Genomic DNA, 13,479 nt, shown 5'->3' on the forward strand with positions numbered 1-13,479 from the left:
CATTTTGAGGAGTGTGTTCTGGGGGATGAATCAAATGGTTAAGAAGCAACATAGAAATATAACACTCGTTTTCATAGTCAAATGGCTGGCTTAAGCAAGGATGCCAGTGTACTTCTGAACACCTTGATTTGGGACAACTGTTACGGGCACTCCGCTCAAGTTTGTGTATGCTTTGGCTCTCTTTTTATGGTGTCTCATGTTTCCTTTAAACAAACTTTCATATTCATGAAGGGATGATCTCACTTCTTTATGTAAAATATTAACAACCGCTTTTTAAATTTGTGTTGGGGAGCCTGTCAGATTTTTACTACACCTCCGGGAACTCTGTCAACGGAACAAGGTGTCTATATTGCAGAAGTAGTGACCGACAAAAATGTAAAACATGCAAAAGGACGTTTCAAAATGTATGAAGATGTTGAGCAGGTGGGTTTGAGGGTGTGACCTCCAAAAAGATTCCTATAGTTTTCTAGGGAGATTGTTTGTTTTGAGATTGCTACAATCCTTTCTTCTTCTTAGGAATAGTGTCTTGGAAATTGATGGATTGTTATTAAAGCTGATAGATACACACATTATGTCTTAAAGAAGATTAAAGTCTCAAAGAGGAATAGTGTCTTGGAAATCAATGAATTTTTATTTAGGCTGATGAATCGGCACATTATGAAGGAGCCAGTGAAACCAGTCCTGCAGCCACGACAGGCGCCAGCCAAAAAGGAACTACCAACTTCAGGGAAGAAAGATGTTTCTAAAGCCTTCAAGAAGCCGGGTTTGTACGCTTGTTGTCTCTGTCTTCTCACTTTTACTCTGATATATCATTGCAAAATATATGGCTTTTTTTTTGTGTGTTCATTTTTCTTTGTCAGTGAGCATTTGGCTACATTTTATGCAATGACTCTTGGAAGGTGATGTCATTGGAAATCCTCTCTTATAAGCAAGGTGCTGTTGGGCCAAGGGTATTTATTTGCAATTTGAAGTTGTTAGCATCACAATTTTTGGCAACCTGTGAAGTGGATTCTTTTGTTAATTGTTTCAGTAAACAAATTGTCATACACCTTCTCTGTAGAGTGTCAATTATGGAAATTCCTTTGTGGCTGGATATTCCCTTCTGTAGGCAAGAAGCCTTTGGCTCAAGGTGTTTGTAGCGTGAAATGGTCCAACTCGCTAGTGAAATATGACAAAGAATCCTTGATTTCCATGTGAGATGAAAGAGAAAATCCAGGCTGGTTTGCTTCACACATCAGTTAGACACTGTCCTTTGCAGTTAGTGGTGTCAAAGTGATAGAATGTGGCTTGGTCCATATGCCCCAGTGTAGGCTTTGTCCATCTGCCTAGAGTCAGGGGAACAGGAGCCACATGTTGACCTTTAGGCACAGCAAATAGTTTGCTGTCAGGTTTGAGTAGACTCTGACATATCAATGAAAGTAAATTTGCTGTCATAATGCAGGTGAGAGCGACAAATCAAAGTCAGCTAAAGAAGAGGCGCGGGAGCTACAGCTTAAGGAAGAGGCAGATGTACGTGAGAAAGTCGGCTGTATTAAGCAGAAGCTCTCTTTGGGGCTCAAAGCGCTTGGGGAAGTGGTATCGGCAAATCCAATTATTGCACATGAGGAGCTGCCGTATCTGGTTAGTCTTTTGGGCTGGTGATATTGCACTTATGGGATCTTTAGAAAGTCTAAACTTATGAACATGCCACCTCACAACTGAGAACATATGGTGCATTTTCTCCTTTATCCCTCTGCATCGATTTAAACTCCCCTGTTTCATTTGGGAGTGTTGATTATTTTCAAAGTGATTTCTTTTGGTTTGGGTTCTAAGAAACATTCTGTCCATTACCATCAGCTGCTATGAACTTCATAGTTTGTGTAGCTTAGGTACGTGAAAAAGTTTGGAAACTTTGAAAGGACGAAGAGATAAATGGATGGAAACGTTGCTACATAAATGTATGGAAACGTTGAAAGGACGAAGAGATAAATGGATGGAAACGTTGGTACATAATGATTGTCATGCATTCATTGGTTTACCTCTAATTGCTGTGTAGATAGCATTCCCTGTCCCTCCACATGTTCTTGGCCCTGGGCGTAACGTGGCTAAAGATGAGAGAGGCACAATCTCAGTGTGGGTTAGCTTCACTTGGAGGACTGTGGGAAAGCAAGCATTATGAGGTTTAAAAAGCTTCCATTCCGGTTGGTTGTAACAACTAATCATCCATCCATGAAAAGGCGAAAATTTAGCAGGTCTAGATGACATTTTTCTCTACCAAAGACAATTTAGCACACATTCACCAAGGCATTATCAAAGGAGATGCTTTTCTTATGCAGGCATCTAAGGCAACTTAATTCATAAGACATGAAAAGGTAATACATTTCCCCCCAATCCTGCAAAACAACTTTATGGGTCCCACTTGATTCTTGGAGGCTCTATTGTTGGGACTCTGCCTTCATGGATTGAATAATGCTCTTATGAATCATAAGAACGAGTCTACATTAGCTGATGATGTGTCTAACTAGTGTTTAGGGTGGTAGTCCATTGTATAAGTTCAGATCCAGAATCTAACTGTTCTATTAAGGCAGTCCATATGGGTTAAGGTGCTAGTCCATTGTTTGAGTTGAGATTTGGAATCTAACTCTTGTTCTATAAAGATCTCCATTTGTAGGTGTAACATAGTTAAAAATTGTACATTTGGCACTATGTCATATTGTCCCTGTAGGACTTAATCTTGCTCCAGGTTTAGGGTTTTGTACAAAACCCATAGTCTCTTTGTATTTATTGTGTGTGCATTGCAGCTTTCTCCAACATTGTATGTTCTCTCTGCTGTTGCGAATTTCACCTAAGCTGCTTTAAAAGTGATCTTGATAAAAAATATGGAGGATATCTTCATACTGTGTACGTGCATGCCTTCGAGCTGCTCACCATGTGTTAGAATTATTATTATATTCTAGGCAGTGGCCAATGTAATGTAATAAGCGGGTTAGGGGCACCTTTCCCTCTTAGAGGTTTTCCCCCCTAACCACAATCTAATCTCTAACTACGGCTAGTGATTAGATAGGGTTTTGTCACTTAGACAAAACCCTCATCTCTTGTTTTGTACTTCACTTCATTTCAATACATTTGGGAGTGACCTATGTTCAACTCACTCTCCATTTTGCTCACTCTTGCTCTTGCTTCTCATTTTCTCACATTTGGTATCAGAGCAGCTCTCCTTCCCGGACTTGCAACCTGCTCCCAGCTCCAACAATTCCGTCCGTACAGTACGTATTCCATACCTACGTGTCAGGTCCATACGTCCGTACGGCCCGCATTTTGTACAGCTGCGCCATTCGTCCGTACGATCTTCATCGTCAGTACATCTGCTCCACCGTACTACCATACGGATTTTATTGGCGGTGGTATGGTTCGCATTCCGTACATCTGCTCCAAGTTCATACTAGTTGACACTTCTGTCAGAGTGCCGTACCGACAGTCCGTACGGTAAGTGTACTTGTCTGTATTGTCAGTGTGCCTGTTCGCATAGCCTCGCTGCCAATTCTGTTCGTACATCCATACAGGTGTAAAAATTTCGACCGTACATGCATCCATACAGTTTGGAGCGTTAGTACCTGGAGCAGTTTTCTTTTGCAGGGGCATTTTGGAAGGTGTGCTTTTGACATGCATTTGTCACATTTGTGCATTTGAGCCATTGTTTGGCTGTAAAATTTGGGGCTTTTGCAGGCAGAGTGAAAATTGTGCAACATTTGGAGCTTTTAGACCATTTGCCCTCTTTTGTATGCAATTTTCCACAAGAAATATGGGCTTTTGCATATGGGTTGCAATTTTGCAGGTAAAAGAGTAGTTCTGGACTCAGTACAAGTCAGTTGCCACTTTTTGCGGATTCTATTTGCAGATTTTGGGCATTCAGCAGAGCATTGTGGTGCATTTTGAGCCTTTGATAGGCTGTGACAGTATTTGTCACTGTGGGCATATTTTCTTTGGCAGATTTACTTGTGCATTTTGCATCCCAGAAAGGGTTACTTGGTCAGTTTGCTGTGCTTTTTTCAGTTTATTTGGTAAAAATAGCTTAGAACAATCCCAATGAGGTGTTCGGAGTCCTCACACAGGATGATAAGTTGGATGGCACCAACTACTCCTTGTGGAGTTTTATGGTTCGCAATATCTTGGTTGGCATGCATCTTTGGGATTATGTCAATGGAGATGAAGTAAGACCAGATAGAGTGGCCACACTTGTCACTCCTACAGCTGGAGGCAGGGGTAGAGGTCAAAATGCAGCACAAGTAGTTGGAGCTACCGCTCCAGGAGCTCCCACAGCAGAGCAGAAAAGATGGGATTCTAGAGATGCACAAGCTCTATGAGTGATTTCTCTCTCTGTCAAGAGGTTCATTATACCTCACATTCGGTCATGCAAGACATCATAGGCAGCTTGGGAGATACTAGAGAGTATGTTTGCATCAAGAAATGATGCCAGAGTTTCCTTTCTGAAGGGAGAACTTTCTCATACGCATATGGATGAGGGAGATTCCATGAATTCTCACCTCATAAAGCTTTAGGATTTGAGGGAGCAATTGCTTAATATTGATGAAGTCATTCTGGATTCAGAGATGATTACCACCACTCTAAATTCTCTTCCTAAGTCCTATCTCGGTTTCCACACCTCGCTGAATTTGTCTTTGAGGGGGGGCATGAATCCTCTCTCTTTTCACGAGTTGGTAGGACTTTTGTTCAGGTCGAGCAGACACGAAGAAATATGGCAACCGGGACTGGCGAGCATGCCATGCTTTCAAAGTTCAAGCCCAAGGGAAAAGGGCAGCAAAAGCAACATGCCACTCAGCCCTTATATCAGCATAAAGCTGCTGATTCAGGACAGCCCTCTTATAAGGCTAAGGGTGATGCAGATAAGCAGAAAAAGAAGGGCATTTGTCACTACTACAAGAAGCTAGGTCATTATATTGGAGAATGCAAGAAGCGCATAGCTAAAGAGAAGAAAAGGGAAGAGTACTATGCCTTTCTGTCTTGCACTTTAGATTTTTCAGTGGGTAGTTGAGATGCTACAGCCACAAATGATGATGACCCATATGCTTTCTTGACTTGCAGCTATGATCCTTCAAAGGATGCATGCTCTCTCAGTGTCAATGAGTCACTGAATACTTGGTATTTTGATAGCGGTGCTTCAAAGCACATCACTTCCAAGAAGAGTCTGTTTGTATCTCTGCATCCTCTGCCCACCAAAAAGAACGTGACTTGTGCCGATAATTCTTCTTATTCAGTGTGTGGAGTGGGAGACATTATTCTCACATCCATTGATGGCACAGATTTCAAAATTTCAGATGTTCTCTATGTGCCAGGCATAAAGAAGAATTTACTTTCAGTATCCTCACTCAATAGAGGAGGATTTCAGGTTGTTTTTGATGATGACAAGTGCGCAGTTAGAGACAAAGACAATGACTATGTTGTCTGGCACTTTGTATCGGGGTCTTTTACAGCTTGATCTATATGAAAAAATATCCGATCTTGCATTATCAGTGAGCACTCCCACTGCTGTGATGCAGAATGCGGAGTTATGGCATGCCAGGTATGGGCACATGAGCTATGGCAGCTGAATGATACTTCAGAGGCATGATATGGTTGATGCGTTGTCTCCTTTGGAGTCGCCTCCTCCTCATGCATGTGAAGGTTGCATCCTTGGCAAGATGCATAGACTTCCCTTCAAGAAGGATGGTGCAGTGAAAGCTACACGCAAATTACAGCTTATTCACAATGATGTCTGCGGTCCCATGAGGACATCTGCTTTTGGGGGTTATCTTTATTATGTTACATTCATAGATGACTTCACCAACTACACTTGGGTCTATGGTCTTAAGGCAAAATCAGAAGTGTTTATGCATTTCAAACACTTTGTGGCTGTGGTTGAGAATGAGACAGGACTCAAGGTGTAGACACTTTGCACAGATCGAGGGGGGGAGTATATGTCTCATGAGTTTGAGGCATTTTTGAAGGAGAAAGGCATCATGCATCAGCTTACAGTGAGGCTTACACCTCAACAAAATGGCAAAGCTGAGTGGAAGAATTGCACTCTTATGGAGATGGATAGATACATGCTTGCAAGTAAAAAGTTGGTCACAGGTTTTGGCTTGAAGGCCTCATGTGTGCCAACTATGTTTTTGAATCGGGCTCCCACAAAGACTTTGAAGACAATCACTCCCTATGAGGCATGGCATGGGAGAAAGCCTTCAGTGGATTATTTCAGAGTTTTTGGTTGTGTTGCATATGCCCACGTGCCTATCGAGTTTCGACACAAGTTGTCAGATAAGGCACTAAAATGCATTTTTGTGGGGTATAGTTCACAAAGCAAAGGCTATCGTCTTTACAATCTTGCTTCATGCAAGATTTTTGTTAGTAGAGATGTTATATTCTCTGAAAATTCAGCACATACACATGCAGAATTTTAGATTCCAGCTTCTTCAGATGATGTTTTTGAGGGGATGCTTCCTATAGCATTTGGTTCCCTAGCTGAGGTTCATGCTGAAAATCAGAATTTACAGCAACCTCCTCCTGATCCACATGCCCTGATTCAGCCACCGGTTGATTATGTACCTCCACAGGGTGTGGATGAAGTTGTCAGGAAAGAGATTCAAGAGATACACATAGCTAAAACAGTCCCGAATTGGTTGCTACAGACTCTCAGGGAGAGTAGGCTTGATGCCCCATTGCCTGGTAGGACTCGTAGTGCAGTAAGGCACGCGGGGGGAGCTCTTTCAGTCGAGACAGCTTATGCAGGGGCTCTTTTGAAGGAGGAGCCTGACTCTTTTGAAGAAGCAAAGGATAATGTGCATTGGATGAATGCCATGCACAATGAGTTGCAGTCCATAGAGAAAAATCAGACTTGTGATGTTGTGGATTTGCGACCAGGTAAGCATGCCATTGATCAAGTGGGTTTTCAAGGTAAAAAGGAAACCAGATGGGTCTATTGATAGGTACAAGGCAAGGCTTGTTGCCAAAGGTTATGCACAAAAGAAGGGCATAGATTATGAGGAGACTTTTGCTCCTACATCCCGGATGACCACCATACGGTCAGTTATTACAATGGCTGCAAATTTTGTTTGGAATGTCCGTTAGTTGGACACAAAAACAGCTTTCCTTAATGTGGACTTGCAGGGATCCTCAAATAAAAATTTAACATGCCGATAATTCTATCATGTCAAATTCAGCTTTCCACTCAGCCTTAAAATCTGCAATTATATCCTGATTTGACCTTGTGAGCAGCATGTCATCTACATAAAGAATGATGACTAAAATATCCCCCTCATCCTTCTTGATGTAGAGGGTGCTTTCTGTGGGATTATTATGTAATCCCTTACTTGCCAGGAATGCATCTATCTTGGCATACTATGCACGTGGGACTTGTTTCAGCCCATTTAAAGCTTTGTCAAGCTTGCAAACCTGAAGCGCATTGCCAAAAAGTTCAAATCCAGGAGGTTGTTTGACATAAAACTCTTCCAGTTTATACAAGACAGGCGTGGCATCGTTATATCTCAATCCAACTATCTGCAGAAGCTCTTGGATAGGTTCAACATGCATGATTGTAAGCCTATAGCCACGCCGATGGAGCCGGGGCTGAAGCAGGTGAATCAGTGGATGCCACACTTTACAGCCAGGCTCATCCCAAAGACAACACATTGGTAGGCTGTAAAACGCATCTTCCGTTATTTGCAAGGCACAAAGTCTTTTGGCTTGATGTTTCCTTGGGGGGGTGACTTGCAGATGCATGCTTACAGTGATTCAAATTGGGCTGAAGACTATGATACCAGGCAGTCCACTAGTGGTAATTGTTTCTTTTTGGGCAAAGCTTGCATTTCTTGGCTGAGCAAGAAGCAATCTACAGTGGCTACTTCCTCATGTGAAGCTGAGTACAGGGCAGCTTTCACAGCGAGAGTTGAGTGTGTTTGGCTGCAACGTTTGTTCACAAATCTTTCGTCTTTTATTGGAGGGTCCTGCTCCAATTCTCACTGATAGTCAAAGTGCTATAGGAGTGGCAAAGAATCATGTGTTTTATGCTCACACGAAGTACATCGAGGTTCATTATCATAATGTCATAGAGAAGTTGCATGCAGGGGACATCAGTATGACTTATGTGTCAATACATGACAATGTTGCAGATATCTTCACCAAAGCACTTCCACGTGAGAAGTTTGAGGCATTTCACAGTGCCCTAAACTTATCTCCTTTTGGTGATTGATCACTACCTTGTACACCACATTGGCACTTCAGGGAGGTGTTAGAATTATTATTATATTCTAGGCAGTGGCCAATGTAATGTAATAAGCGGGTTAGGGGCACTTTTCCCTCTTTGAGGTTTTTCCCCCTAACCACAGTCTAACCTCTAACTACGGTTAGTGATTAGATAGTGTTTTGTCACTTAGACAAAACCCTCATCTCTTGTTTTGTACTTCACTTCATTTCAGTACACTTTGGGAGTGACCTACGTTCAGCTCACTCTCCATTTTGCTCACTCTTGCTCTTGCTTCCTGTTTTCTCATACCATGACCATCCATGACAAGGATGGGTGTCCATAACAAGGTTGCATAGCATAGTCGTTTCCAAAAGGATGTGCTGCAGCTTGTGTCTGTAAATACACATAACTATCATGAAATGACTGTGTAACATGAGCTGTTCAGAAAGCCTTGCTGTAAAATAGCTTTTCTAACTCATAACTCCAGGTTTGATTAGTATTTTGGTGTGAGGCTTTGTTTAAGCATCTTGGATTGCAAATCAATGCTACTTTAATCTTGATTATAAGTTTTTAAAATGATGAATCTTTTCACAGTAATTGGAATATGTATTTTGTTGGTAGAACACAAAATGGAACAACGCTCGAGGGGAGAGTTAATTCCATGAACTATCCTTAGCGAGAGTCGCTGGCCACAAAGGAAGCCGGTCTGCCTGTTGTGAGAACATGCAGCCAATTTCACATGTGCCTTCTGCGGCCTGCCAGTCGGTGCTCGTGGCTACCAGGTCTATAGGCTTAGGAGCTGCCTTATCCAAGGCATCCGTAAGACAGATATATAAGCCTAGCTTTCCTATATTTGGCACCTGATTGGTTATGCTCTACGTAGGCTACTTTACTGAGATTAGCCATACAATTATTTCTTAGATCTTTGTTAGCCCCTCCCGCTCCTACAATTTTTGAGTAGATCTTCGCCAGCCCCTCCCACTCGTGCTTTGCCCCCTCCTCTCCACTCATGCTCGCTCTGCCCTTGCCCCGCCCTTGCTTCGCTCCAGCCCGCTCTGCCTTGCCCCTGCTGCCCATGCTCGCTGCTTCGTCCACTCCTGCTCGCTGCTGCCCGCCTGTTGCTGCTGCCCGCCTGTCGCTCCCCACTCGGCTGCCCCACAGCCCCTCCCGCTTTGCTGCCCCTGCTGCAGCTCGGCCCGGCGCTGCTCTTCGGCAGCCTCTAACTCCCCCCGCTCTGCTGCTCCCGCCTCGACCTACATCCCCTCCACCAGGCTCTCCTATCCCCACAGGTGCTGACCCCGCTGCTCCCCTGCTGTCCTGCCCTCTCGTCCGCCCTAGTCATTGGCTGACCCCCCCACCCCCCCTCCTAGCCTCACCCGCAGCCTGCTACCTCGAATTCCCCCTCCCCTACAAGCCTCTCTCCTAGCCTCTTACCTCCTTATTGTTTTCAGCCCCTGGGACTGGGTGTACCTCCCGCCATGGGGGGGAGGCCTCATGCTCCCGCTCCTGCTCCTGCACTAAGACCTACACCAAGGACACAAGATCGGTTAAAAGAAATGGGGAAAGGTGGCAAAGATACGATAAAGCCGCCAAGAAAGATGGCAACAAAAACAAGAAACAAAATACAACTGAAACTTGAGGATGCACACGCTACAACCGAAGTGGACTCGGAGTTGATAGCAAAGCAAAGGCGGGGCCCACCTCAGTCTCAGCTTCAGCTTCAGCTTCAGTTTCAGCTTCAGTCTTAGCCCTTGCTACATCCTCATCTTCGGTACAGCGCTAGCTTCAGTTTTAGCTTCAGCGTTAGCCTCAGTTTGAGCTCCAGTTCCGGCCTCTACATCCTGAGCTACAGCTACTGGCAGTGACATACTCATACCCATGACATCGATTGCTCCACCCTCCCTTGGGATAGAGGGGTTGTCACTGACATTAGCTCTTCCATCTCTCCCTTCTTCTCCTGCTACAGTTTTCTCACTGATTATGACACCTACTTTGGAGGGGTCATACATTGTTCTGCACTACGTCGTCTCATACAAGAGCAGGCACGCTTCACCCAAGAGCAGGCGCATCTCATACAGGAGCAGGATCGGGCTATCCGAGACTAGGCTGATCTTATTCAGGGATTCAGACAAGAGATCTCATAGCTCCGATAGGAGGTCACTGCTATACGCACAGTCCTAGGGAGCACCCTAGTTGTGGAGACACAGATTACGAGCATGCAATCTGCCATCGAGGAGACGTCCAGATGGGTGGACGTAGCCAACCGGGAACCTGCAACGGTAACCGTTTTGGCTACCCTCTTGGAGCAGGAGCAGAGAGCTAGTAAGGCCCTTAACATTAGAGTACGTGGGATCCCACGCATTGAGACTACACCGATGGCAGATGAGACGACCGTCGTGGCCACTACTCTGGGGGCGACTGAGCACAGGATTGAGAGAGCATGGCGGGTGGGAAGGGACCCCAACCGAGACCCGGTTCCATGACGCTCAAGCACGACTTTTGGCTTGACGTCGTAGATCAGCCTTACGACACAAACCAACAATCTCCATGGATGAGGACCTCACTTCACTGTAGGTTGAGGAGAGACGCTTCCTGCTGCAGCAGTGGGATCAGACCCGGAAGGAGGGGAAGTGGGCAGTAGTACGAGATGGACAACTCCTTACAAGCCCGTTAGGCACCCACCTCCCCTCCCACATAGGGAGGCGGGGTCTATGAGACTTAGATATCCGAGACCCTATCCTGCACCTAATGGTATCTTATGATTAGAACCAGGGAACTTCTCGAAATCCTATACAGGTCACGACATAGTCTTTTATAGAGAGACACATCAGAGTCCAGAGCGTCCACTACTAATAGTCAGTGGGTATACATGGGAGTCTGCCTACAGAGATGAGATGAGGGATACACAAGGGGCCCGAGGGTAAGGAGGAGTCGCAGTCCTTTACATAGACTTGTTTATTGCAGTCTGCTACTTCCCCCTAGAGACCTCTCACTTTGTCAGATATATTCGAGGTGAGGATGAGAGATCTCCATTTGTTGCTCTTTATCAATCCATTGTTGACTTCTCTAGCCACGGAGAGTCCTCCTAGTTGGTGACTTCAATGCGAGGACATGCGATCGTCAGGCACCACTCCTCGACTTCAGGGATGGTTCCACGCTACTGCCAAACATTGACCTTGAGGAGGTAGGTATGCTATAGGTTTCGGTTGACAGACGAGGACCGCTCACATCTTATGGGCAGGTCCAATTAGACCTCTGCATGATGCATGAATTTATAATGGTCTTGACAGATGGCGCGTCTCAGGTGGTTTCACTTGCTTTCCACATGGGGGAGGCTCCAGTGTTGTTGAATACATCATGGAATCCCTTGCTTTCACATCTCGCATCACTGACTTTACCGTAGCACCTCTCCCTCCAGGGGCTGATCATACCTATTTTTTCTTTAGCATTTCCACTCCCTGTCACACAACACTTTCCACCCCACTGAGTTCTTACTCCACCTACCATGATATATGCTTTGATCGCGATCACTCACCTACTTACTCTGGTTGTCTCTACATACTTCTCGCCTACATTGACTTCATACCCCTACTAGAGGATCGTGTTGCCCTAGTCACTTGCTCACTACACAAGGTTTCTCTTCACGCTTTTTCCCACACCACCCGCTCCACACACCCACCACCCCCTGGGACCGTACCCTGTAATAGCTGGTACGATGATGAGTGTAAGGCTTTATGCTGTCAGCTCAGATTCGAAACCAAAAGCAATCTTTCGAGCGAACCACAGACGCTACGCGAGTACGGTCGACTGCTACGCAGAAAGAAACTAGACTTTGTTCATCGGAACGAGGAGGAGCTATTGAACATTTTGTTCAGTAACAACTCTAAGGAATTTTGGCGGAGATCTCTAGAGGGACGGTCCCCCTCACCACTCACTGATACTTAGGTGTGGTTTGATTAAGCATGCACACTCTATGATATCCCGAATCAGCTAGTCCCTAACCTCTCACATATGCCACGTCCCACATCTTGCACCCTCTGCACTAGGAGGGGGTAAAGGATGTCATAATGAAACTTCATAATGGCCGAGCGAAGGATCATGAGGGACTATGCATTGAGTTCATTGCCTATGGGATTAACCTCCTAGCCCCGATCTTAGCAAAGCTATTTAATGAAGCTGTTTGTTTGGGATTTCCACGCACTTGGAGCATTAACACTATCTTACCCATTCACAAGGCAGGGGATCCTATGAGCCAAGAGAACTATAGGACCATTATGATTGGATATCTCATGTCTAAGATTTATGCATCAGTACTTGATTCCGAGGACAATAGATTTGCGGAGGGTCGAGGACGTAGAGTAGTAGGATAGGCCGGATTCTGGCATGATCGTGGGACCATGGACCACATTCTCACGCTCAGATGTATCATCAAAGAGGCGAGGGCACGGAAGCAGAGGGTTTACTATTGCTTTGTGGATTTTCCCAAGACATTAGACTAGTCCTGAGAGACCGTCTCATTCGGCGCCTACAAGATTTGGGTTACGACAAGGAGATCATTTAGGCTGTCATGGCACTTTACGAGAGAGTTTCAGGCAGGATCTAGGTGGAGAGACGAGATCATGAGTACTATTGGGGTCAAACATGGGTGTCCATTATCACCTACCTACATTGACAAGCACGTCAGCTTCTTTTGCAACATATTCATCGAATTCTGTCTGATGCTCAGGCTTTGGAACTTGAACATCCCTTATACTGAAAGGGAATTGTCTGATGCACTGAGATCCTGTGGCAGATGGAAATCTCCAAGATGAGATGGTCTCACTGATGAATTCTTTCTTGCATTCTGGGATCTTCTTAAATTCACCTTGCTGCAAATGGTAAATACAACATGGCAAAATCAGCAGATGCTTGTGTCATGGAAAAAGGGTTTTCTCAAGCTGATTCCAAAGAAGCAGCTATGTGATTCACTTGGTGATTGGAGGACAATCACGCTCATGCCAGTCATTTACAAGATCATTGCCAAAATGGTGGTTGATCGGATTAAACTGATCTGGATATTGCTTTACGTAGATAATGTGGCTCTCATGTCTTCCTTAGCAGAGGGGCTCCAGAGACACCTTGACACACTACAGTCCTTTTGTGAGTCTCATAATTTGAAGGTCAACCTTGGTAAAACGAAGGTTATGATCTTCAATACATCTCGAGCCGTCATGCGCCAGGAGCAGTTCACATTTAATGGGTCATCTGTTGAGATAGTTTCA

The 13,479-nt window shown here is 44.8% G+C and overlaps 1 protein-coding gene across 1 annotated transcript in view; it reads left to right on the forward strand.

The window, feature by feature from the left end:
• Positions 1-13,479, forward strand: part of ILA (putative protein kinase regulator ILITHYIA) — a 210,060-nt gene that overhangs the window by 98,382 nt on the left and 98,199 nt on the right. The window contains exons 16-18 of the mRNA XM_087395165.1: positions 301-423; positions 664-763; positions 1,442-1,620. Coding sequence (XP_087251291.1) covers positions 301-423; positions 664-763; positions 1,442-1,620 — 402 coding nt within the window. The remainder of the gene's footprint in view (positions 1-300; positions 424-663; positions 764-1,441; positions 1,621-13,479) is intronic.

The sequence above is a fragment of the Dipteris shenzhenensis genome, chromosome 24, assembly GCF_047967505.1.
Source record: "Dipteris shenzhenensis isolate YYH24624 ecotype China chromosome 24, Dip_SZ_1.0, whole genome shotgun sequence".
NCBI classification, from domain to species: domain Eukaryota; kingdom Viridiplantae; phylum Streptophyta; class Polypodiopsida; order Gleicheniales; family Dipteridaceae; genus Dipteris; species Dipteris shenzhenensis.